The following is a 25,642-nucleotide window of genomic DNA, read 5'->3' on the forward strand; positions in this document are numbered from 1 at the left end:
TTAGAATCCTTTGGCGCGAATCGTGCGTTTTCGTTACAATGTCTAGTGTCAGAATTAGTAAGGGGACATAAACGTCGACATTTTAGTAAGGCTAGTGTTGCGCCAGTACGGCGGCACAATGACGGATTTTTTTCCTAACACTAATAAGAAATACTAGGGAAGGGGAAGTGGGATAAAAGAAATAAAATTATTCCTCTACACATCCTTAGCTATTATCTAGCCTTAAAAGTTAGAAATAAATCGTAGCCATGTAAAAACATGGCTACGATTAGCGTACTATATTATTTTAGTGATTTAAATTGGCAGCTTGCTTGTTTGCCACCTTCTACTTTTAAAAAGTTAGTTTTAAAAATAAAAAATGTCAAAATTTATTGAATCAATTGACAGATGTGTAGAGCACAATTATTGATGGGACAAAGAATTACAGCGGCGAGATACACTACCGCAAGTGCTTACCCGCAATGGGTCTTTCAAAATAACCTAACCCCAAACCGCTATTAATCTAGTAATAATACGTCACTACCAATTTTAGGCCTAATACAAAGTTAATACTCATTGTCTATGATTTGGTCGCTAATTATATCAACAATGAACTTACGCCCCTATGAGTAATAAAGCAATTATAATCTTCATAATTCTGATCAAATTAGATCTTATTTACAGATATTTATTTTATTATCAAACTGGAATTCTATAATACAGTAGTTTAGCTATTTGATATTAGAAAGTTACGTCATAGATAACAGAGTTAGAGATGTTTAGGGTATTAGAGAAATAGAGGATTCACGCACACGCAACACACGAAACTCGGAGTCACTTCCACTTGACGTCTATTTTCTGTATGGTCGTTGTATTGCACTGATCGAGCCGGCCATACATGCATACTAATGCTCTACATACACCAAGAATCGACCACTCTATCATTTACAAAGAAATAATATCGGTAGGGAGTAAAATAAAATAGTCTTTCATTCTGAGCTTTCGTATTAGAGACTGGGACGGAAAAGAGCAGGGCCGGCGTTAGTTTACAGCGAGTTTAGGCGACTGCCCAGGGCGTTGGACATTAAGTGACGCACGTCTGTAAATAGTCTTACTTAAAGTAGATGTTACAAACTTTACATCATCTTTGTTGTCTGCAAGTTACAATTTCCGTTTAAGTTCCCATTGATCCATGATCTTCATTTTAAGAACTCATTGTTATACAAAAGAAGCCGTTGACACTTATCAATTGAATTATTAACGCGTTATCAGTTGATAATTTAAATTAATCCCTTGAAAGAAAAATTCTTCCTCATACATTATCTATACATTTGAAATATTCACTCACAAGATACATTATAGACTTTAACAAAACGGATTAAAGGTTATAATATATTTATAGAACTGCAAATAGAATATTGTATATTAAAATAATCGCGTATATAGGTATTAACGAATGGTAATAGTTGGACAGTCTATGAGCAGATCCAAAGAAAAGACCGCGGTGTGAAAACTTTTATAAACTTCATCCTATAAAAGGAAATAAGTGACAAAGTGCCACACGTGATTTGTTTGTGACAAGATCATCATGATTGGTGCGTATAATCTATGGTTAACGGTTTTATTTTTTTAAAATTTCTGTGCATCTATTTTTAGAAAACATATCTAGAACGTAGATTGTGCGTAAAAAAGTCGTTTTCAGCTTAAGTACGTCCCTACTAAGGGCACGGCGCCTACTTAAGTTACGGGTCGCCTAGGCCTTCATCAACAACGCTGACCCTATGATTGGTTGACATCTTTATTTTCTTTTTAAATATGTGCAGCTTTTTTCATCTTAAATGTCGTAATAATTTATTTTTTTTGACTATTTCTTTCTCTCCTATTTAGAGCATTTTAACTATAATCTGACTGAACTTATCCAGAATATATTATTACTAGTAGATTCTAAATCTAGGGAATTCCATTAACGTCATAATTACGCAATGATTCACCGAATTGGACAAGTCAAGGTAAATCCATACATTATCCTTAGCCATCAATGACTTGAAATTAGGTCTTCCACAATGACTTTCATAGTATGTTGTCCTCGTATTGCATCCAGTGACTGATCCAATAATTTAAACTAACATTTTGGAAAAATATGTAACGATAAAAATCATAGTTTTTAAGTAAAGTTCTTGTTATTTTTCTAAATTTAATAGCGAAAGATTATTGCCTAATATCGAACTAATACGTTTAGAAAGGATCACAGATGGGAAACAAGATGATGTAAAAATCTACATTGAAAATTAGTTAATTTGAACTTACGTCTTTGTAAATATACGACGATTACGGCATCAAAATAGAGCGTCACAGAAAATTCTTATTTCCTGTTTCTTGTATAAAATTTATAAACCAGGGATGAATAAAAATGCATACTTAGCGTAGGATTTAAAGCACCATTCTTAAAGCAGGCGGGACCTGGCTAGTGTTAGGAAGAAAATCCGATAGTGTGCCGGTGTACTGGCACAACACTAGCCTTACTAAAATGTCGACGTTTATGTCCCCTCACTAATCATTCTGACACTTGACTTGGTAATGAAAGCGCGCCATTCGCGCCAAAAGATTCTTACTAACAATGTCTAAAACTAGTGGGAATTGAAGTACGCAATTTCAACTTATACTGAAATGTTGAAAGCACAAAATATAAGTTGAAAAAAATATATTGCTTCATCTATGTCAAAGATAATGACAGAGATGGAGACATGTTTTATACTAAGATTTTGGTTTCAGAAATCAACAGTAAGTTGCTCCAACCCGCTAGTTTCTCTATTTTTCAAATTGAATGAGATTGTCAAGCAACTTTCCAGACTTTCTTTTCTGTTCTAAGTCTCCCCCAAAATATTTTTTATAAGATTTTCTTGTGCTATACTAATATTATAAAGCGGAAGAGGAACTACTAGTCCGATTTTAAAAATTCTTTTTTTGTTGGATAGTCCATTTATAGAGGAAGGCTTTAGCCTATATAACATTACGCTGCGATCTATATTTTTTTTCAATTTTCGCGCTGACGGAGTCGCGGGCGACAGCTAGTAAATAGATAAAATAATTATAGATGTTTTTCATATGACGCCCTTAAACACTATTTATTGTATAGATAAGGTGAACGGAAATATTATAGTATAAATAAAATTCAATTGCGCAATAAACAGCGCGGCTTGATTATTGGACGCTTTAAAGCAGGGGTACCCAACCTATTCTTGGTCAAGGATCAATTTTTATTCTTGTTAGCAGGACCTATGTAAAAAGTGAAAATCGTCTAAAATAATTCTTTTTTTATGCTGAGTTCACAAATCGTGCACTATATTGTGTTGTCTTACCTGAGCTGGAGGTCCCGCATATGAGCAAACGCTCGCTAAATTTAAAATCATTGGCGGACAATATTTGGTCTTCTGCTGACCACTGGTTAGTAACCAGTGTTCTAAACCTAAGTACATTTGGACAATCGTGTGTTAAAATTGAGGGTTTTCTACACAGAGTATCGAAGTCTATGCGTGTCGCCCTTTATTCATAAAAGAGTGCGTGCTGTATAATCGTTGTTCTGTGGTTATCTGTTTTGGGTTTTGTATAGTGCCCATACAATGTTTTTTTTTTTTACGTTTTATAAGCTAGCGCTTGACCACGATCCCACCTGGTGAAGTAGAGATTTGGTCGAAAGATGGTACGCGCTAGCTTAGTAAGTGCCTATTCACTCTACTTTTGAAGGTCCCAATATCAAATTTGGACGGAAAAACAGAGGCTGGCAACTTGTTCAAATCCAATGTTATTCTTTTTATAAGGGAATTTAAATAAATATAAAATACAAATATTCATGCGTAAACTAATTTAATAAAAAAATAAATATTTACAAGACGAAATAACTTACTTTATCATTTAAAAAAATGGCCATTAGAAATTACATTAAAAAAAAAAATCAATTAATTAAAGAATAAGCATAGACCCAAACAATCACATACAGAAATATTTACGTGACACAGCAACATTTTTAATTATAAAATAATTGTTTAAATTCAGTCAATAAAACATTAATTTAGACCAGTGTGAGTTTAAATTGTTCCACTTGTAACTTAGCTGGAATAATATGAACCGGGCATTATTATCTCTTAGTACAAAAACCAGATATTCAAAAAAAAGTAATAAAATAAAGTTTAAAATAATATACAATTAAGGATGTGTTCGTCAAACACTGGCTAATAATCCCCAGTTGACCAGAATCCGTAGAATAAAAAAAACATTCCAAAAAACATCAATAGGTTAATCGGCTCACCAATAACAAACTATATTTACTTCTAAAACATTTATCATTGAATATTTAATTCAATCAGGGCAGGTTTTAGCATTTCTGGTACCCTGGGAGAGGCACCCCATTTTTCTGATATCGGGGAAAATCTTCCATAGATAGGGAATTTTCGGGGACACTACACGCACCCATTTACATCTGACTCTGGTGCCCTCTTGAGCCCGGAGCCCTGGGCTGTCGCCCTACCCTAACACTACTGAATTCAATAATATTTAGGTAATTATATTGGCAAAAAAATATTGCTTCTTATTCATCAGACTTTCAACAAAAAAGTTACATCTACATCTCTATGGGATGTTAAAAGATGTAACTCTTTTCATTAGATGGGTCTATATATCTAAATTCAGACAGCATCAGCTAATGATCTTCACATCAATGCACTCACCACCTTCCAGTTCTAATTCCTCGGGGGTCATAGTACCTAGAAAATATCACCATATTAATTTATGAAAACTTCATACCCCAAGGAAATTGCAAAACGAATGAACCGGAAATATGATGAGATGAAACATAACAAAAAAAAAGATTTAGAATTATGGATGAATTTGAACCAATGGGTGATCCCTAATATGAATTAATATGTACTACGACTGTAGAACATAGGGAGAATGTATGATTAACTAGTTGAATGCCAAAGTTTAACTATGTCAAAATTCTGTGTGATGAAAAAAAAAAAACTATACTAGCTGTCAACGCTTTAAAAGCAATGTGTTCTTCCAGAATATATTCTACATCTTAGCCAAATTTCAGCAAGATCCAGGCAGCCGTTTTGGAGATATCTACTAACAAACATCCATCAATCCAAACATTTACATTTATAATATTAGTAGAATGTAAGATACATACCAGTAATGCTGTCGCCATCGAATACAAACTTAAGTTTGTTTAAAGGCATCTCCAAATGTTCCGCACATTTGATCATGGCTAAGGAAAGCTTGTCCTTTGGTTGTACCATTATTTCTAAAGGTTTCTTCGTATTTTGACACTGAAATTTAATCTGAATACCTTTACCATTATCTATTGTTTTACCATTCACTAATTTAGTTACATCTCGATTTATAACACCTCCATCTATAAACTTCACAATGCTATAATTAATTGAATCGGGAGTATCATCTGCTTTTAATATTTTATCATTGTACATGAATAGTAAGTTATTTTCACTGACATTTTCTTTCTGTGCGAAATATCTGAATATTGGTGTGAGTTTTTGATATCTACGTATTTTAAATGGATAATAATCAGAACTTCTCCAATATACTTTCACAGATAACTCTTCATTTTCATCTAAAACATCACTATCATCTAGTAATACAACATTATCACTGTTATTTGCTTTGCTAAATAGTCTCTGACCTTCTAATGGGTCTTCATATTCTAGTGTGTTACCAACACTAATTATTGGTATAGAATCAGACATTTGACTATGTCTCTCTCTTCCAGCTCTGCCTCTACCTCTCTTTCTACCTCTATTTGGAGTGCTCTTTGGAGTTACAACTGTCTTGTTTTTTGTAGTTTGTTTACGCTTCCTTGTGGAAACAGTTTTATTCAAACTTGTATCTAGTATTTCATTAATAACAGGATCTGATTGTTTTCTTCTCGTCGAAGATCGAGTTTGGCGTCTTGTGGAATACTTTAGAATTTTTTCTAGTTCCAAATCATCTTGTTCTTCCTCGTTAGTTAAGTTTATTGAAATTTTGGGTGCTTGTTTACTAACTTTTCTATCAGTAACAACTTCGACATCTGAAGATTCATTTAGGAAACTTGAATTATCCAATTTATCGTCTTTGTATGCATTTTTAAGTTTTTCCAGTTTCAAAGCTGCGTTACTGTAACAGTCCTCTTCTGAATCAGACGAGGAAATCATCTTTGCCGTAAATTGAAACGATTATGCACTATTCAAATTATTTAAATATGCTTTTGGCCGAATAAATTTATCAGGAATCCATAGCATAATTTAACACAACAGGATTGTAGGAATTAAGAGGATTTTTGGGTATTTTTTCATGCGACTGAATTTATATTTTGAATTCAATCTCTTCTTTGACTGGTGATCGAGCTTAATCTTGACATTTGACATTGACAATTGACTTGACAGATGACAGACACTGGCAGCTTTGATGTAGATTAAATTTATTTCGTCTATGGTTCGGAGTTTTTGTTCTGAGAAAAATTATGTTTCTTGTTGATAAAAGTTTTATTGTTTCCTTAAGCCAGGTAGTTTTTTTTCGCGTTAGGCGCGCCGATTATCAATATCTTTGCACAGGTACGGATAATGAGGGGAAAAATTGAATTAACATGGTAAGCGGTAACATGGAATGAAACTTTTCGTTGCAGCTTACATAGCTTACAAATTTTACTCGTCTTTAACTTTAAACAAAAGAATTGTTCTTATGATATCGCGCAACAAGAATTGAAATACAAAGAGAAAATAAAAACAATTTTAGTGTCCGTGATTGCAGTCGCGTTTTATATCAAAGAAATCAGATACGTGGTAATTACACGTGTTTTTGTGTTGAAATCGTTTGTAAAAATCAAATAAAGAGGCGACATACATCAATAACGTCACTATCTTATCAATGATTAGGAATAATAGTCATATTACCGCTTGATATTTTAGTTTAAAATTTGCACGGATTTAGTAATAAAAATATAATCGAGAATGTTTACGTACTTCTAAGCCGGATGCTATGACAGAAATTTATAATAATTTAAATATTGAGGAAAATATTCTTCAAAATATCTAAGTATTGTATCTTATCGTTCGATATCATTGTATAGTACTATTGGTTAATAAATTCTTAGTTATGGTTTCTAAAAGTTGTTTCTAGTCTTAAAATCACTTAGTATACGGTTTTATTTAGGCATTGAAGTTCGTAACGATAACAAGAACATTTAATACTGTTGTATGACTTCTATCTTTTACTCAGCACACCTCGTTTCGCGTCATTTTTTTATTATTTTGGTCCTATGAAATGTAAAATGATTAGTAAAGAAAATGTGACAAAGTGATTATCGTATATTATGTAAAAGTTTAACATGTTTTAGAAACAAAATTAATATTACCGAAGCAATTTAAAGTCGACGTATAAATAACACAACAATTTTTTTTATGCAATCTGTCATCGCAATCATTTAAATCACGGTCGGCCATTTTGACAAGGAGATTACATTAATACTGTCTGTGATTTTTAATCACGGACTTTATTATAGGCTTTCATTGATATGATTGTGCAATGTTTAATATTGCATTAAATTTTATCTCTATATCATAATTTAGAGTTTTGCGTCTTATTTACTTTTTTTTTATTTAGTCTGCAAGATTAACTGCCGCTATAATTGTCGACCAATGTTCACCAACAGATGTAGCTTTTGATTCCTTTCTATTTAAAATTGCCTGTTGGTTGCGTGACAGTTATTCTATATATATTATTACTTCGATTCCTCATCACCGATGCAAATCGCTAACATCAGCGCCAAAATGGCGAAAATCAAATAGGCACAAAATATTACGTCTTATAGCCAGTCCATTTATAATGTGTTATTCTACCATGTATGTTTATGACATATCTACATGAACGGAATTTAAATCCTTTAACCTTTAATTAAGACCGTCGGTTAATTAACCATTTAGCAATTTTATGTGCGGAAGTTAAAAATTTACTCCGTGAATTATTATATTGTTAAATAACAGTTATTTTTGGATGTAAAATAAATACGAATTGTTAATTATTTCCTTTTATGAAGTCGGTTATTAAAAACTTATCTACTTTTTGCTTTGTTGGTATTTAATGCAGTCTAGCATGATCTTTATCAATAAAAATGCATTATCTATTCTCTAAATTGTTCTTTAAAGTTTAAACGATTGCCGATCCGTAATCTAATCTAATCTGATCGGATCTATATTACAAACTCAAGTGTCCACATCAATTAAGTGTTAACATGCGGACAATAAAGTTATAATTAGTATCCACTCAACTTTTACACTTCACGAAAAACATTCACTTACAAGTACTTAGGGATAAGTGGACAGAATTTAACATGATAATGAACCACAAGATGTGACAGGCGATACAAAGTATATTTGTATAAGATTTTATAACAATCTTTCCCAAAACTAAAATGTGTAGATTTAAATCAGAAATATATTATTATATAAAAGAAGTTGTAGGTCTAAGAAAATATGAATTACTCGTATGTAAATCTATGAACCGATTCAAAAGCTCAGCTTGCATAGGCTCAAAGTTGAGCTGCAGCTCAACAACTTTGGTGGTTTACGGCTCAACGCGATGAACTATAATCGTACTAGCATGCGAGTAGCAGAGAGAGTGATCGTAACTCTATGTAGGTAAAAATTGAACTGATCTGCGAGTCGGTACAATGATCTGTTGCACACAAGCGAAATGTAAATTCTGCAGGTCATTTTATTTAAGTTACCCATTACTAACTATAGAATGTGATAAAGACAGAGAGATTATGACAATTTGAATATAATTAAAAGTATCTACATCATACTATCTTTCTAATATAAATGCGAATGTTTGGATCGATGGATGGACTGATGTTTATTTGAAGGTATCTCCAGAACGGCTGAACGGATCTCGATGAAATTTGACATACATATAGAACATAATCTGGACGAACACATAGGCTACTAATTATGTTTTTTTAATACTGCGCAAACGGAGTCGCGGGCGACAGCTAGTTGATTGTAATTGTTTCCGAGTTTTTTTTACTAATTATTAGCTTCATTTTGTCTTACCGTTTGGTAGCGTATGAGGAAAATGATGAAGTTTCTTGGTTTCGTACGTGAAATTTTCGATCGTAAAATCCATATCTGATCCGTCGATAATCTATCGTCGGTTTATCTATATAATATAGCTATTGCTAATGGATCTTGATTTTTGATTTCCGTCACGCGTCCTTGAAATTGTTGAACTTGTACGTTGACATTGTCTTTATGAGTTCCCACTGCTGAAACATTTACACAAAACATATATCTCTATTTTTCTAGATAACTAAAGAAATTATGATGTTTTATGAATTAATTTTTTTTTAACCAAAACGTAATTTATCAGATCGTTATCATCGCCATATGCACAATTTACATTATTCCAGTTGTAAATGCAGCGGTCATCCGCTGGACTGGAATAATGTAAACAGGGCATTAGAAAGAACTAACCGTCGTTCATTTGTTTGCAGGAAAACTAGTACCTATACTGTTCCTATTGGGATCTGTTCTTGCTGGTGACGCAGAGCCCAGCACCACAGAGAAGACTACTACCGCTAAAGTCACCACCACTGCTGCTACCACGACCACCACTGCTAAACCCACCACCAAAGCGAACGGAACAGAATCCATAACTCCTTATAAACCGTTCGAAGGTGTCGATCCTAATACTCTATCTTGTGATCCACAGGGACAGGTAAATGCACCATTAATCCTATAGCTTACAGATTTTTCCAGAAATTTATGTACGTATTTTACTTCTTACTAATATTATAAATATGAATGTTGAGATGGATCGATGGATGGATATTTGTTTGAAGGTATCTTCAGAACGGCTGAACAGATAGCGATGAAATTTGGCATAGATATATAACATAGTCTGCAAGAACACATAGACTAATAAGTTTTATTTTTAATTCCACGCGGACAGAATCGCGGGCGACAGCTAGTTTGTTATAAACTTGCTTATAAAAACATGTATGCGAGAAAAATATCTTTATGGGCAAACTTTACTGGAGTATCTGTCCATTGAATCATTTACTTTTTAGAACTGTGGCGCCCCTTTCTGTCAGGCGTCCTGAGCGGTCGCCTATCCGCTCCCTAATCTGACGCCGGCGTTGTTTACACTTTCTTAACGTTATTTAGGCTTATATTATTGTTACAGATATTCCTTTTATTGCCTCACTTCACGGACTGCACGAAGTTCTTCATGTGCGCGCACGGCGAGGAGGTCCTGTTTGTATGTGCCGGTGGACTTTACTTCGATTTCGAGAGACAGGTAATAGTTTTGTTTGGTTATAATTTAAATATAGCGTACATGATAAGACTTTTAGTCAATTATAATAATATTGATAGAAGTAACAAATATTAATTAAAACAACGAAATTATAAGTTTCTTTTTATGTCAAAAGATAGCAAACGAGCACCTGAATTCGCCTTAAAAGAGAAGCGACCGCTGCCCATAGACATTCGAAGTTTGAGATGCGTTGTCAAACCTTTCTCTAAGAAGCATTTGTTTTAATTTTTGCAGACATGTAACTGGCCGAGAGATACGAATTGCATACTCCGTAACTTGCCTGAAGATAATGACGTGGAAGGATCAGGAGAGGAGGCTTTCGACTGGCTCTCTGATAACGCCGACAAGCATTCCGATGGTAAGTTACTTGAACAGCATCACATTTATATTAGCTTTCGCCCTTTACTCGGGACATAAAAAGACTTCATTAGCAGCCTATGTATTCTACCAGGCTATGTTCTACATCATTGTCAAATTTCAGCGAGATCCATGCAGCCGTTCTGGCAAACTCTTCTAACAAACATCCATCCATCCATCCATTAAAATATTCGCATTTTTTGGTATCTGTGGAAAAGACAGGCTTATGTTTCTTGTTTCTATAATAAAAACTCTTTGCTGTCCAGGTTCCGTTGTCAGTTTGACAGCAGACGCGGTGCTGAACGCAGTGCGACCGCTCTCTTTGGAAACTCCCCCTCGTAGCACTGGTAACAACATTATTCTCAACTGCTTCAGAGCCGACTCCGCTTCCAGACAAGTGCCTTACAAGTGAGTACTGTTTACAATGTCATATTTTTGTATGAAGGCTCCGAGTCGGTTGCATTTAATTAAGTTCAATTTTGATAGTTCCTTCATTTTTTAATCTGTGGTTCTACTTTGTGACTATTTTACAAAAGATTAACGATTCAAACGATTGGCTGTCGGATAAATTAAACATTTTCTACAAGTACAGTCAGCTACACAAACATGCCTTTACCTTTGGTTAAAAAATACGATTGCAGATCTTCGTCAATACCATATATCCGTGGTCGGATCGTATACAGAAGGATAGCATTTATATTTTTGAAACCCTAAGCATATGCGAGTTTTTGAACCTTTATAAATGTGTACCTGACTGTGCCCTCGAGGTTTACTTTGACTAACAAAACACAAGGTCAAAAATTTGTAGCAAAATACCTTATCAGCTAATTTAATTGCTCTTGTCTGACAGGATTGCTTTTTTTATGAAGCGAATTTAATTCTTTAATTGTACAATTATACTTATAAGATGTATGATGTTCCAGGGGTGACTGCCAGCGTTACTGGCGCTGCATGAACGGTGTGCCACAAGTGGCATACTGCACGGACGGCCTCTTTTTCAACGAGAGGACCCAGCAGTGTGACTTCGAAGCGAACATCACGTGTCAAGTTGAACAAGAAGACGAGTTGAAAAGCGAGTTCATCAAAGTCAAATAAACCATAAACAATTATAGAAGACCAAAACAATAACGTATGTTTTTTTAAAATATAATCTGTGCTTCTTTTGACAGTTTTATATTTGGCTTATATTCAAAATGTTCTGTTCTGTTACATCTTATTTTTTATTAATTCTTTTGTTAATCTAATTATTAAATGATTAATTGTAACCTATATTTAAATGTGACATTGCAGAGAAATCGAATTTGTGTTCATATTTTTTGATAAATAATAATTACAGTATAAACAATATTAAAAAAAAACATTTTTTTAAAATGTAAAGTAAAATTTTGGTCTTCGTAAAATAATACGGCAATTTAAAATTAATAGCAATCTCTATAATAAGGTAATTGTTGGCAACCAGTTAAGAGGTTATGTAAAATAAATATTTATTTATTTAGTTTAAATGTATATAACACACAGTATTATATAAAATATTGCATTTTTGTAAAAGCGGTCGCGGAATTATATTCAAATGACTTGATTATTCTGTGGCTCTTTGCGAGATGTCATTGACCACAGATAACATATTGTAAACCAAACTCAATATTTATAATCTGTGTTTTTATAAATATAATAAAATAATATGACGATTTATTGTTTTGTTTTTTTAATCATCGATCGCCTCTAATTTAATTAAATAAAATACATCGCGTATTAATGTTTTTGATTTTAATTTTATTGATAAAGATTTTTATCGAATAAAGATATTGTCTTTTGATTTTATTATTGAAAATTTTTGTATCAGATTTAATATTATCGGTCGGGAAAATAAATCCTTGTAATCTTTAATTTACAATAAATAATTAAAAAAGTTGAAAGATAAGTGATAAAATCAATATGCATCGATTTAAAAGGTTTTTAGCCGGCCGGTTTTATAGGTTAGGTTTTTGTTTTAAATACATTGATAAAAAATATGAGTAATTATTATTGAAGAGTTTACTTGTATAAGCACATTTCAAACATCGTCTACATAGGTTTATAAAAATACTAGTTGTCGCCCGCGACTCCGTCCGCGCGGAATTAAAAAACATAATTAGTAACCTTTGTGTTCAACCAGAATATGTTCTATGTATATGCCAAATATCATCGTGATCTGTTCAGCCGTTCTAGAGATACCTTCAAACATCCATCCATACATCTAAACATTCTCATTTATAATATTAGCAAGATCTATGAAAAATTACACTTATTTATAGTTTTATTTGTGTAAGACATATTTATAATGGGTTCTTTAAAGTCAACACTTTTCGTCGGAGAATATTATAGATTGTTTTTTATTCTTTCAATCCAGCTTTAAATATGTCGGCGTCAGGTACGTCTTTCTTTTCGAATGGGTAGTAAGGATGGTCCTGCCAAAAGCTCGGCCACACTGTTCTATAGTCTTTGTTGAATTCCGCTGAAACGAAACGTAACTAGTTTAGTGCTATCTGTGCTAAAAACTACTTTTTTAGATGTTATTAGTTAGAATCCTTTGGCGCGAATGGCGCGCTTTCGTTACAAAGTCAAGTGTCAGATTGATTAGTGAGGGGACATAAACGTTGACAATTTAATAAGGCTAGTGTTGTGCCAGCACACCGGTGCAGTGTCGGATTTTCTTCCTTACAGTTTATTTTTTTTAATAATACAAGGCAGCAAGCAGCTTTGGTTGTTCCTGGCTGAATTGATGATATTTTCAGTAGTATATATACATAGAAACTTACCTAATAACTTCATCTCTTCGGGAGTTAGTTCAAAATCGAATATATCGATGTTTTCCTCTACGCGTTCCTTGTGAACGGTTTTCGGTATTGGTATTACGCCTCTTTGGACCTGGAAGAAACAAAAGAAGAATTTTGTATAAATATACAGCCATTGTAAACTTCTTAAGATTGTTTATCGAATTCTAGTTCTTTTGTTATGGAAGCGAACCTAAATATCATCAAAATATATTTTGAACCCTTTTACTTTTGCAATCAATAATTTTAACGTTAATTTCAATATCGTAATAAACACGTATGAGCAAAAATAATTTTACTTACTAGATAACGTAATACAATTTGAGGCGTAGTCTTCTTATACTTATTGGCCAGTTTGACCAGAGCCGGGTGGTCTTTGCGCGGCGGCGGTGGTCCCGGGTTCTTGCTGAACAGACCCCCAAAAGGTGTGTAAGCCATAACAGCTATGTTTTCCTTTTTAACGTGTTCTATTAGTTTATTCTGTGCTAAATTCAAATTTACCTGCAATTATTATAAAAGAACTTTTATTTTAGACATCAATAAATAGAACAGTTCGACCAAAATTACCCGCATATAAAATAAAACAAAGCTATCGATCTGTAACCACATCAGACAGTCAGTCCTTTGGGACATAAGAGATTCCCCATTGAGAATATTGAACAGTGTTTTAGCTCGATCTAGTAACATCCTGTAGAAACAGGGCCGGTCTTAGCATTTCCGGCGCCCTGGGCGAGATTTTTGCGGCGCCCTTTTTTTGGCCTCGGGAAAAATCATCCAAACATAGCTTTCCTTAAGGGACTCCGCAGACGCCCCTTTCGTATCCGACTTTGGTGCCTGAAGCGGCCACTTACGAATGACGCCCTGGGCGGTCGCCTCACCTTTCCACTCCAACGCAGATACCGTGTAGTAATTCTGTAACATGTTTGAGTTACCTCAACTTGTAAGACGGCGGGTTTAATTTGACAGTTCTCGAGCAGTCGGTCGATCTGGCTGATATTGAAATTGGAGATGCCGATGGACTTAGCGAGGCCCAGCGACTTGGCTTCCTCCATGCTGCGCCACGTGTCCACGTAGTCCACCACATCAAAACCACTGTGGTCGGCCTGTACATAATTACAGATAGGTACTGTTAATTGACTACATAAGTATTCAATCTCAATTTTTAAGAATCGTACTTCAAGTGTTTTTATAGTCTCATTTGTTTATTGGAATGCCGTAATAATTATTATTAAATTTACTTTCATTTGTACCATAGACGAACTCTGATTCCATCTTTTATATTGCGACAGCTTTTTTTATAGCGAACGGCAAATGAGCAAGCGGTCACTGAAATTCGCTAAAATAGTGAAGTTGATATAGAAATCTGCATATTAAATGCGTTGCTTACATTAAATCAACAGAGAGGGACGCACATAAAGAGGATATTTTCCATTCCTATGCCACTCCATATCTCCTTTCCATCCCTTATAATAAAAAGTTGGGAAGGGAAAACTGACTAAAATTAGGCGTACTGCGGCGTAGATAAACTTTATCTTAATATCTTATATTTATGATTCCGTGTCTTCTTCTTGTTTGTAACATACCTTTAGTGCTACTGGATTATGAATTAGATAGAGATCGACGTAGGAAGTGTTGAGGCGGGCTAATGACGCTCGCAACGCATCTAATACATGACGCTGCTCGTTTAATCCAAGCTGAAGATAAAGATGAGAACTATTAAAAAAAACCCTAAACATGGTTAGGTTATCGTCTTCTCAGTGAAGAAATTCAAAGATATTGGACCAGCGTGATTGACTATGATCTAGTCACTTGTAACTTGGAGTGGGCTCCGAGCTCCTTAGTGGGCACGTATAGCGTAGTAATTTTAATTGGTACTAAGTTTATTGCAGTTATGTATACTGCCGAGTCTATATTTTTCTATCTGAATAAATAAATATAGCTTAAGTGTAGATTAATTTATAAATTTCTTACCTTTGTTACAATAAAGACATTTTCTCTTGGCACAGTTGATTTCTGTATACCACGACCGACTTGCTCCTCATTGTAATATAAAGATGCTGTGTCAATTAATCTGTAATATAAAATTGCTATTACTAATTCAATAGTTTATCTATACACTCATGTTATTACTTTATTTAATAGTAAACAGGGCCGGCTTTAGGTTAGGGCGCGATTGGGCGCCCAATAAGGGCGCTTTACTGAAAGAGGCGCCATAGGTCACAGACTGCGTAGTTTCATAACAATCCACCAAAAGCATGGTTAATAAAAGAGGGCGCCAGTAGAGCTAAAACCGTTTCTGCGTAAATCATAATTGTACCTGTATCCAGAGTTAAGAGCCCACATCACTGGAAGTTCCACTTCGCTGTCTTTAACTTGTTTTTGGCCGTTCTGAAAATATAAATATTGTCGATGGTGTATTATGATATAATCTACTTTTATAATTGTGTTTTTAATCTATATATCAATCAAAACACACAAACATGTCATAACTTAAATTCAATACTAAATATTATACACTTTTTTTAATATACACTTTTAATAATCACAATTAATTCAAAAATACTTTATAACAAAAGAGTCTTCATCATCAGCTCACTATACGTCCTCACCGAGAGGCTCGGAGCCTACCCTAAGTTAGGGGTGATTAGGGTAAGGACGTCGGATAACAGTGGTAGAGCCCGCTTTAACATCTTCGCACGTATTGGCCCGGCTCGCCCGGTGAAATACCACTACCACACAGAAGACACGCGTAAAGTGGAAGCAATTCCGCGTTTCGTCTGATGAGTGGGCGTCCCGGAGGCCTAATTAAGTCCTCTTTCCTTTCCTACTCTTTTTCTCTAATAAGGAAAGGATGGGAAGTGGAAGTGGACATTCCGGATGAGAGGATGCATGGCAAGGGAAAATGTTTTCTTTCTGTGCATCCTCTCCTCCGTCGATTAAAGTTAGGCAACGCATATGCAATTGCGTATGTCTATGGGCAACGTATGGGTAGCCGCTCGCTCATTTGCTACCTTATGATATAAATATAATTTTTACTCATAATTACCTCATCAAAACCTAAAAATGTCCCGAGACCGAAAACAGGCATGGTGTTGCCATCATTTAGGAGAATTCTTGGAGCTTTGCCGCCATCATTGCTGTCGCATAACTAGAAGAAAATGTCTAACTAGTAATTTATAATCTATATTAATATTATAAAGGGCATAGATTATATTGTATTGAATAGACTTCGAAACTACTGCACCGATTTGAAATTCTTTTACTATTGGGAAGGTACACTGTTCCTGGGTGACACTATTATGCGCTATAAGTCCCCGACAGCTTCTAGTATAAAATAAGTCTGTTAGTCTACTGATAATCCCCTAAATCATTACTTAAGAATAAGAATCAAATGTCACCTCACACTATATAATGGGTCATTCCATTTTACCTGCAGGTAACTGTGTAAATTCGCGTCTGCGCGTATTGAAAAAAAAACTTAATCAGTAGTCTATGTGTTCTTCCAGACTATGTTCTACAACTATGGCAAATATTAACGAGATTCGTTGAGCCGTTTCGGAGATAGCTTCTAACAAACATCCATCCATCTAAACAGCATTTATAATATTAGTAAGAGTAAGATATATATAATTATATTTAAATCAATTTACCGCTGTATCCATCAGTGTTAATATTAACAATAATAACATTGCACGAGTTTGAACTGTCAGCACACAACTAATCCACTGAGATTGTAATGTTCTTGAGAAGTAAAAGTAAATCTAACGCAATGTTGCCATGTACATAAAATAACCTAAAATAAGGACAAAACCTCTTTAAAAATCACAAATAATTCAAATAAACATTATGACAGAATAATCTTAAATCTATGATATTAAATAATATATTAAAAACTAATAATTACCAAAAATATATTATTAAAAAGAGTTCCTTTAGGTAAGGTTTTGAAGATACTGGCAGCGTTCCCCCTTTGAATAGCTATACTAATCCTTTGTCCGAGTTTGCTGCCAGCTCTTCAGTGTTCTGTGATGTCGATTAACTAAGACAAATATATAACACTAGCTGTCGCCCGCGACTCTATCCGCGTGGATATATAAAAAAACTTAATGTATAGATAAGTTAAAAAAAGCAGCTCTTTAAGGCATAAATAAAAAAAAATAGTATCCTCTGTCCTTCTCCCGGCTCTAAGCTACCTCCTTACCAATTTTCAGCCATATAGTTAAAGCCGTTCTTGAGTTATAAATAGTGTAATTAACACGACTTTCTTATATATTTTTAAGTTCTATATATATAAAGATATTGATAGAACTCAAAAACATAACGTCTTAATAAAATAGAGAACTAATGTGAAAAATAAATCTTCGAGAATGCATTGTCATTTTGGCTCTGTAACTTTTGTCGACTTAATTGGGAAATGTTTGATTATATGGCAAACATTTTGGCAAAACAAGTTTTTTGTCTAAGTCTGTGGAAAAAATATAGCTGTTTTAAATTCTAAATGCATATTAGCTTTGAGTGAATGTTTAATACAATCTTAAACAACTCTTTATCAATGTCAATTTTAAATATACTTAGTCAAGGTGATTATTGTAAATTGGAGTAAACAGAATTAATTAAATCAGAAGTTCAGAACATTTTTATTAATGTTTAAATTACCCGGAACACTAGCGGTTGTGGCCGAGGTCTTGGTATAGTGATTTTTATTTCGATTACTTAATGTTGTTCAAACAAAAAAACAAAGAGTTAAGAGTCAAGGTCTGGTCAAGGTGGATAAAAATAACATAAAGAAATATTGGTAATCAACTGGGGCTCTTTAAATTTGGGCGAACGGGGTTTTACGATAATACCGCCTCTCAAAATAGGAAAAGATTTGCTTTTATATCGTTTAATTTTTTTTTACATATGAATATTGTAAAGCGCCTGCAACTTTTGTATTACTTTTAATAAAAAAAAAGTTGCAGGCGCTTATATATTAATATTTTACAAGTGAACGACAAAGTAATTTTAAAGTTGAAAAAAAATGTTTAAAAAATAACAAAATAAAAACAATTATAAATCATTTATTCAAAACATAATTTGAATATAAAAACTATTTTTTTAGTAACAAATAAAAAAAAGAATTCAATTGACGTCAAAATTCCCGCCATTTTACCACTTGAGGAGTGCCAAAGGTATTTCTTTTTCTGGATCTGGTACCTTCTCGAATGGATAGTTGTCGTATTCCTGCCAGAACGAGGGGACGTCAGTTCGATATCCATTATCGAACTTTGCTATTTCAGCGATGTCTTTCTCGTCCAATTCGAAATCGAAAATGGATGCATTTTCTAAGATACGACTCTTGGTAAGAGATTTTGGGATAGTAGCAATACCGCGTTGGTACTGAAATAAAAAATGTTGCTGTTAAAAATGAAAAGGCGCAATACATTTTCTAAATATTTGTATAGAAAAAACAGATTAAAAAAGATTTAAGGATATTATACTTTCTCCTAGAAATGTCTTAACGACAGAACCCAATAGGGCTCAGTTCTATTATTTAACGGTGAGTTTCTGAGACTAAAATGTCAGTTTAAAACATATCTCTGTTTTGTCAACATAATGACATTTTTGTGACGGAATTGCCACTGTTTGCCTTGAGGAGGCATTTGCAGCTTCACCGGGCTTGAGGTGTCCGAGCGCAGATGGCACTTAGCCTAAACCTCGTTTAAGAGTAACTAAGCTCGAGGGCTCCCTCAAGAACCTCGGCTCGGGCCGTTACTTTATTATTACCGGATTGGAGACATAATGGCAGGGATGACGATATGTTTTATACAGAGTTTGGTCTCAGTTAAACCATAGGTAAATCTAATATCACTTACCAGATATCTCAAGGCGACTTGTGTGACTGCTTTGCCGTGTTTTTTAGCAATGGCAACCATCGTAGGATTGTTAATCTTAGGCTCGGGGCTGCCGGGCACCGTGCGGCCGGGTACCATCGTGCCGAATGATGTAAACGCGACGACAACCAAACCTTTTGATTGGCAATACTCCACCAGCTCCTTCTGACCTAGGTTTAGATTAATCTGGAAACATAGATACTAGTTTTATTTGTTTTAAGGTTTCCAACATATTGTTATATTTGATTAAAATGTGGATAGAACTAGGTCATAGGGAAGGGGATGAAACATAGGTTACTCTCCTCTCACATGATTGTTAATTAAAAATTCTAACCTCAATTTGGTTTGTGGCGGGCGGGACTTTGCAGTTTGCGAGCAGTCGCTGCATCTGTTGCAGATTGAAGTTGGAAACTCCGATGGTTCGTGTCAGTCCCTTCTGCAGCACCGCCTCCAGTCCGCGGTAAGTTTCCAGGTAGTCGATCTTCTCGTCCACGCCATCTACCTGCGAACAATGAAATGTTCTAGAAAAAATATTTTAAGTTCTAGTGTTTTTATAAACACTTTTTGGTTGCAGTTTGCTTTATTATTTAATAGCTTGTGTGTTCTTCAGTTTATGTTCTACATCTTTGCTAAATTTCAGCGAGATCCATGCAGCTATTCTGGAGATACCTTCTAACAAACATCCATCACACCCGACTTAGGTTAGGCGCTCCGAGCCCCTCAGTAGGGACGTATAGTGAGCTGATGATGACGATGAAACATCCATCCATCCATGTAAACACTCCCATTTATAGTTTTAGTAAAATTAACAGCAAATATATTTCTCCCTTATAATCCAAAGTTAACCTTTTACCCGCCGATACCTCCAATTAACCTTAAACAAATAGGTACTTGTGGTGTATGGGGTACTTACAGATATGGACATTGGCCAGTGCATCAGAACGAGGTCGACATAATCCATGTCGAGGCGCTTTAGCGACTCTCGCACCGACTTCTCCACGTCAGCTATGCGATGGTTGTGTTGCCACACCTGTCAGAATTCAATAAAAACATAATAACAATATCCTACTCTTTTGCTTTTAAATGCACTTGCTACATTAGACGTCAACTTTAGTAACAACTTAACAGATATCTTGGCGTCTTTTAGCTTCGCGCGAATCGCTACATGTAATTTAAGGTGTAGCGGAATGCGTGGGAGGGCACTTTGCAGCGCGCCGAAGATCTTGAGCCGCCAAGATATTTGAAAAGAAGTATACGTGTCTTTTTCCTCCTTTATCTTTGTAAAAAATCTGAGAAGGGAATGTGGATTCGACAACGACAATTTACTTTTACTAAAAAGTTTCCTTATAGTAAACCAAACTTCTTTTGGTTTATGACACTTCGCTGTTGCCCTACAAGAGACATTAACAGATGCACTGGGTTTAATCAGAAACATAAAAGACCTACCTTATGCAATTACTAACCTTAGTGGTAATAAACAAGTCCTCCCTCTTGACAACGCCCTCTTTAATCTTCAGTTTGACAACTTGTCCGATTTCCTTTTCAACACGGTAGAGGTCGGCTGTGTCGATGTGTCGGTATCCGATGTCTATGGAGTACGACAACGCCTCTACCAACTTCGGAGCTTCTTGCATATTGAACTCCATCTAAAATTAATCTTACTAATATTATAAATGCAAATGTTTAGATAGATGGATGGATGTTGGTAGGTATGTCAAAACCAGTGAACAGTGAACCAGTGATCTTTACTAAATTTGGCATAGATGTAGAACATAGTCTGGAAGAACACAGGTTGCTTATTAACTTCTTTTCTAATTCCGCGCGGACGGAGTCTCTGGCAACAGCTAGTGACAAATATAACAAAGTAAGGCTAAGGAATATGTTAGACTGTTAACCTTTTGACCGCCATTGGATAGAGTTTGTAAGTGGCTTACGTTGCTATTTCATCTTAATCTATTATTTTAATTCGTTTAGTGTTAATGGTTTTAAGTTTAGAAATAAACATAATTATGTTTTTACTTTTGTTTTAATATTTAAAAGAAAAGTCGTACGTAGATACTATTATTGTATAATAATTTAAATAATAATAAAAAAAAACATATGATCTTAAAGTTTTATTAGCTTGTAATTGTATTAGTTCTGATTGCATTTTATAAGTACATTATTGTTATAAGTCGCAAACAACTTGATAAAACAAGTGATAGCGTTTAGGTATTGTAAATTTCTTAAAGAGATAAAAATTATTTTTACAATGTCAGAAATGTATGCAAAAATATAGCAACATTCAAACAATATAGAGATAATAATCGCTAGTTTTCATTACCGAAACATCTGTACAAAAACATATTATTAACTAATTTTTATTATAAAGAATGAGAGAAAATTGTGTAAATAAATAATAGTGGAAACTAAAGAATGACAAAATCCATCTTCCTTTTTATTTCCAAAAAGGAATGCTTTATGCGTACTCCGCGCCCCGGAGGAGACGCGGTAGTTATGTGGGATTCTCCTCCATAGGCAGGCATACCCACTAAACCTCTCTGTTCCTCCAACGCATCAGGACGGGACCACGGGCAGACTTACTCTTTCGTCCGCGATCCCGTCAGCATCTTTGCCGGGGCAGCTCCCTCACGGGCAATCCATCGTCCTACTTAAGCCAAATTTGAGTATGCTTCGCTTTTGAATCTGAGTGTAACGTGTGTCGATTTTAGTTTACTTATACTTATACCTTATCATCAAGACCCAGCCATGTGCCGTAACCCAGTGCTGGCAATTCCAGCCCATTGTTCAGCTTGAAACTCGGAATGTTAACCTGTAAACAGATTAAAAATTTACAAATATACAAAATAGGACAGATAAAACATAAATCTCTAAACGTGTGTTTCAGACTTCAAAATCGTCATATTATCTTTGATAGACAGAGATAAAATATGTTTTAAACAAAGATTTAGGACTCAGAAACCTACAGTAATAGAAGTAGAATTTATAAAGCATTTTTATGACATAAAGATTTCTATTTTTATTAAATTTAATAATCTTGTCTGAGAAATTTTTAACCACAAGTTCACTTAAGGTTAGTTCCCGAAGGTTACCTTGACTTTCGATATTTTTTATCTATACTCTTAAATTGGCAGTAAAGGTTAATATTATAATATTTTTCCTTTCAAATGTAATGACATTTCTCATAATTATCTCGAAAATCGCGTATTCGTGTAAAAACTTCGCGTAAAAATACTCAAAAGTGGTTCCCCTTGACATGTAAAATAGCAAAGATAATGCCTTATTATTATGTATCTTCAATTAAATGCAACTATATTTTTTTCATGAAAACCGACATAAAAATTTGAAGTTATGATAGAAATTGAAAGAAAACAGTACGCATAAAACATCATCATCATCATCAGCTCACTGTACGTCCCCACCGAGGGGCCCGGAGCCTACCCTAAGTTAGGGTGATTAGGCCATAGTCAACCACGATGGCCAAGTGCGGGTTGGTTGACTTCACACATATCTTTGAATTACTTCTCAGATATGTACAGGTTGCATCACGATGTTTTCCTTCACCTTAAGAACGTCGGATAAATGTACATATGTAAATCGGAAATCGAAAAACACATTGGTACATGGCGGGATTCGAACCCAGGACCTGCAGATTGCAAGTCAAGTGCTTGACCACTGAGCCACCGACGTCTTTAAACGTCGCATAACGCATAAAATATATTTAAACAATTTTTAGGTAGAAAAAGTTCTAAAATAGTAAATATTTTATTTAATAATTCTGTCTGAGATTTTATCTTAAGAACACAAGCTTAGATATACTTTATTGAACAACTGTCATGTGTAAATATTAGGGTCCGTGCACATACATCGGAGACACACAATAAAATTAAAAGAAGAAAAAGACGGTAAAGTGAAATTAAGCGTTTTTTAATCGTAGTTCTTTTTTATCGCATTTTATTTGCGGCTTGTGTACGGACCCTTAGACGGACAAACATGCAAATGTTAATTAATTTTTATATACTTTCTTATCGACTCTTTCCGTCTGTAACAAATATTATTGAATACTTTTGCTGTAAATATTATTGTGTTATTATCATGAGTTGAATAAAAATGTGTGATAACATTTGAACTATGTTTATATTAAAATACGAACTGTTTTGTTATTCATATAACTTACATTAAATTGCTTTTCTTATTATTATTTTTTTTATAACAAAAGGGGGCAAACGAGCTGCGGGAACCGAGGTGTTCAACGCCCATGGACATTAGGTATACCAGAGGAACCGCAGATGCGTTGCCGGGGCTTTGAGATGGTGATACGCTTGTTAAAGGACCCTAAGTCGTAGCGGTTTGGAAATACCGCCGAGGATAGATTATTTCGCAACGCTATTTATAATATTTTTAATAATAATTATGTATCTATATAACAATAAAATTTAATTGTCTATATGTATTATATATTTTATATCTAATGTCAAAATAATACATAAAAAATCATATTTCGTACACACGATATATTTTCGTTGCTGACAAAAAAACCAACTTTTCGAATTTTCGTTTGTCTGTCTACTTTTGTTTCTAACAATTACCGACAAAGGATTGACCGATTTTGAAGGGAAAAGAATAAACACTTCTTTTTATTTTTTCTAATTATTTATTTTTAATTCTGTGCTAAAAAATAACAGGCGATCGTTAGTGAATATATAATTTCTAAAAGTAAAGATTAATAAAGATTAAAAATCGTTAAGAAACCAGAAAAATGTAAAAGAATTTTGAAATCGGCAATTTTAAATAAAGAACTTATATTTATTGCAAATTGACAATTCAATTGTTTTATATATCTATTTTTCTTTTGTTTCGCTTTTTTGTCTTCCTATTATAGTTTGAAAAAACCGTTTAATCTCTATTCTTTTTAATTAATACAATTGTGAAATGGTTAATAACGTCTGTATTTGTTAATTTGCTGATTTTATAAATTAATAAGCGACCAGTAAGTACACTTAAACCCTGTTGGTTTTTAGTACTGCTGTCTAACCGATGTTTAATTTGTTATGTGAAGTTTTTGTATAATAAATAAAAAAAATAATATTATCATTTTTAAAAACATACAAAATTAAATATCTTTTCCAAACCGGTGTAGAGAAAAAACAATTGCTTAAATTATTATTATCAAAAATGTACTAACCTTGGTCATGACTACACAGCGCGCGAACAGAAGCGAATGCCGGCAAATTGTGTTGTGACTTGTCATATAATAGTCTGGGGGCTTAGTACGAATATTTGTGACAGTCGTCTTCGTATCGTAAGTGTCTTATGTCAAAATTAGTATGAGAATTTTAGTGTATTGTACGTCCGATAGGGGCGCTGCATTAATTTTTAATACACATTTTGTCGATGGCTATACGAAGGCGATTCTCATGAATATTCGTGCTAGGCCCACAGCAAGCTAGACCTGATTGACAAAGAATAGTTTCTCAGACTTGACAAGGCCTTAGGTAACAAAATTAAAATCCATTGAGGAGATTCAAGTATTCATCAAATCATCTCAAAAACCTTCATATAAAATATTTAACAGCGAGGAATACAGGCTAGTTTGTACATATATGTACATAAATATAGCTACTGAGTAGTACCACCGCAATTTATGTACAAAAAAAATTGCCCTTGGCCCTTACCCAACATGCGATTTGACTCAATTTTCAAAAGTAATAAAGCTTATAATACAAATGTTTGTAAGTAAAATAATTAAACAGTCTATGGATGTATAATCATTGTCGTTGTGCAGATAACGAAATAAAGTTTATATTTACAGTTTGAACGGCCGACTTCATAACACCATTGTTACTTCATTTTACAATAGTACCGGACTTTGAAGTACCAATACAATGACACTTCAAATGTATATAAGAATTCGAGCATTTTTTTAGTAATTCGATAATTCTAACTTTAGTAAGGATTTTACTAAAAAAATAAGTAAGTCCTATGTTTAATAATTTAGGGTTAAAATTTATTCAATGTTTATTTTTAACGCCATCTTTGGTTGTAAACATAAAGTACAACTTTGGAAAATGTTCACTAGAGAGCGTCATCAAGTGTAAGTTTTAGCTACTCACCACTAGATGTCACTGTATTGTAATTTTAAATTATTACAGGTTTAAAAAGATAGATGGCGTTAGGGAAGCTCAAAAATAATTCAGAGCGACTGTTACTCTTTTTACCTCTATATATTTTTAATATCATCGTCTTAAATAGATT

General features: G+C 34.1%; 4 protein-coding genes across 4 annotated transcripts; 1 reads left to right on the plus strand and 3 right to left on the minus strand.

The window, feature by feature from the left end:
* The first annotated feature begins 1,451 nt into the window (after positions 1-1,451).
* On the plus strand, positions 1,452-11,849 carry LOC106124870 (uncharacterized). Its single transcript, XM_013321875.1, has 6 exons — positions 1,452-1,574; positions 9,521-9,744; positions 10,213-10,326; positions 10,579-10,702; positions 10,968-11,109; positions 11,625-11,849. Exons 1-6 carry the CDS (start codon positions 1,568-1,570, stop codon positions 11,794-11,796), a joined length of 783 nt encoding a protein of 260 aa, XP_013177329.1. The 5' UTR covers positions 1,452-1,567; the 3' UTR covers positions 11,797-11,849.
* Positions 3,922-9,249, minus strand: Rad60 (DNA repair protein Rad60). The gene is made up of 3 exons (XM_013321874.1): positions 9,081-9,249; positions 5,165-6,481; positions 3,922-4,739 (listed from the first exon to the last, which is right to left on the minus strand). The coding sequence occupies exons 2-3, from the start codon at positions 6,183-6,185 to the stop codon at positions 4,672-4,674; spliced, it is 1,089 nt and encodes a 362-aa protein (XP_013177328.1). The 5' UTR covers positions 6,186-6,481; positions 9,081-9,249; the 3' UTR covers positions 3,922-4,671.
* Positions 11,850-12,218: 369 nt separating the features above from the next.
* On the minus strand, positions 12,219-17,201 carry LOC106124603 (aldo-keto reductase AKR2E4-like). Its single transcript, NM_001312022.1, is given in 10 exon segments — positions 12,219-13,195; positions 13,500-13,608; positions 13,818-14,015; positions 14,447-14,617; positions 15,098-15,208; positions 15,486-15,585; positions 15,832-15,902; positions 16,561-16,662; positions 17,165-17,176; positions 17,179-17,201. Coding segments are annotated over 9 exon segments (996 nt in total). The 5' UTR covers positions 17,179-17,201; the 3' UTR covers positions 12,219-13,073.
* Positions 17,202-18,576: 1,375 nt separating this feature from the next.
* LOC106124602 (aldo-keto reductase AKR2E4-like) lies at positions 18,577-24,603 on the minus strand. Its single transcript, NM_001312015.1, is given in 7 exon segments — positions 18,577-18,893; positions 19,370-19,573; positions 19,722-19,889; positions 20,301-20,417; positions 20,851-21,033; positions 22,116-22,199; positions 24,573-24,603. Coding segments are annotated over 7 exon segments (996 nt in total). The 5' UTR covers positions 24,582-24,603; the 3' UTR covers positions 18,577-18,662.
* Between the last annotated feature and the right edge of the window lie 1,039 nt (positions 24,604-25,642).

Source organism: Papilio xuthus, unplaced genomic scaffold (assembly GCF_000836235.2).
Source record: "Papilio xuthus unplaced genomic scaffold, Pxut_1.1 DF825946.1, whole genome shotgun sequence".
NCBI classification, from domain to species: Eukaryota; Metazoa; Arthropoda; class Insecta; order Lepidoptera; family Papilionidae; genus Papilio; species Papilio xuthus.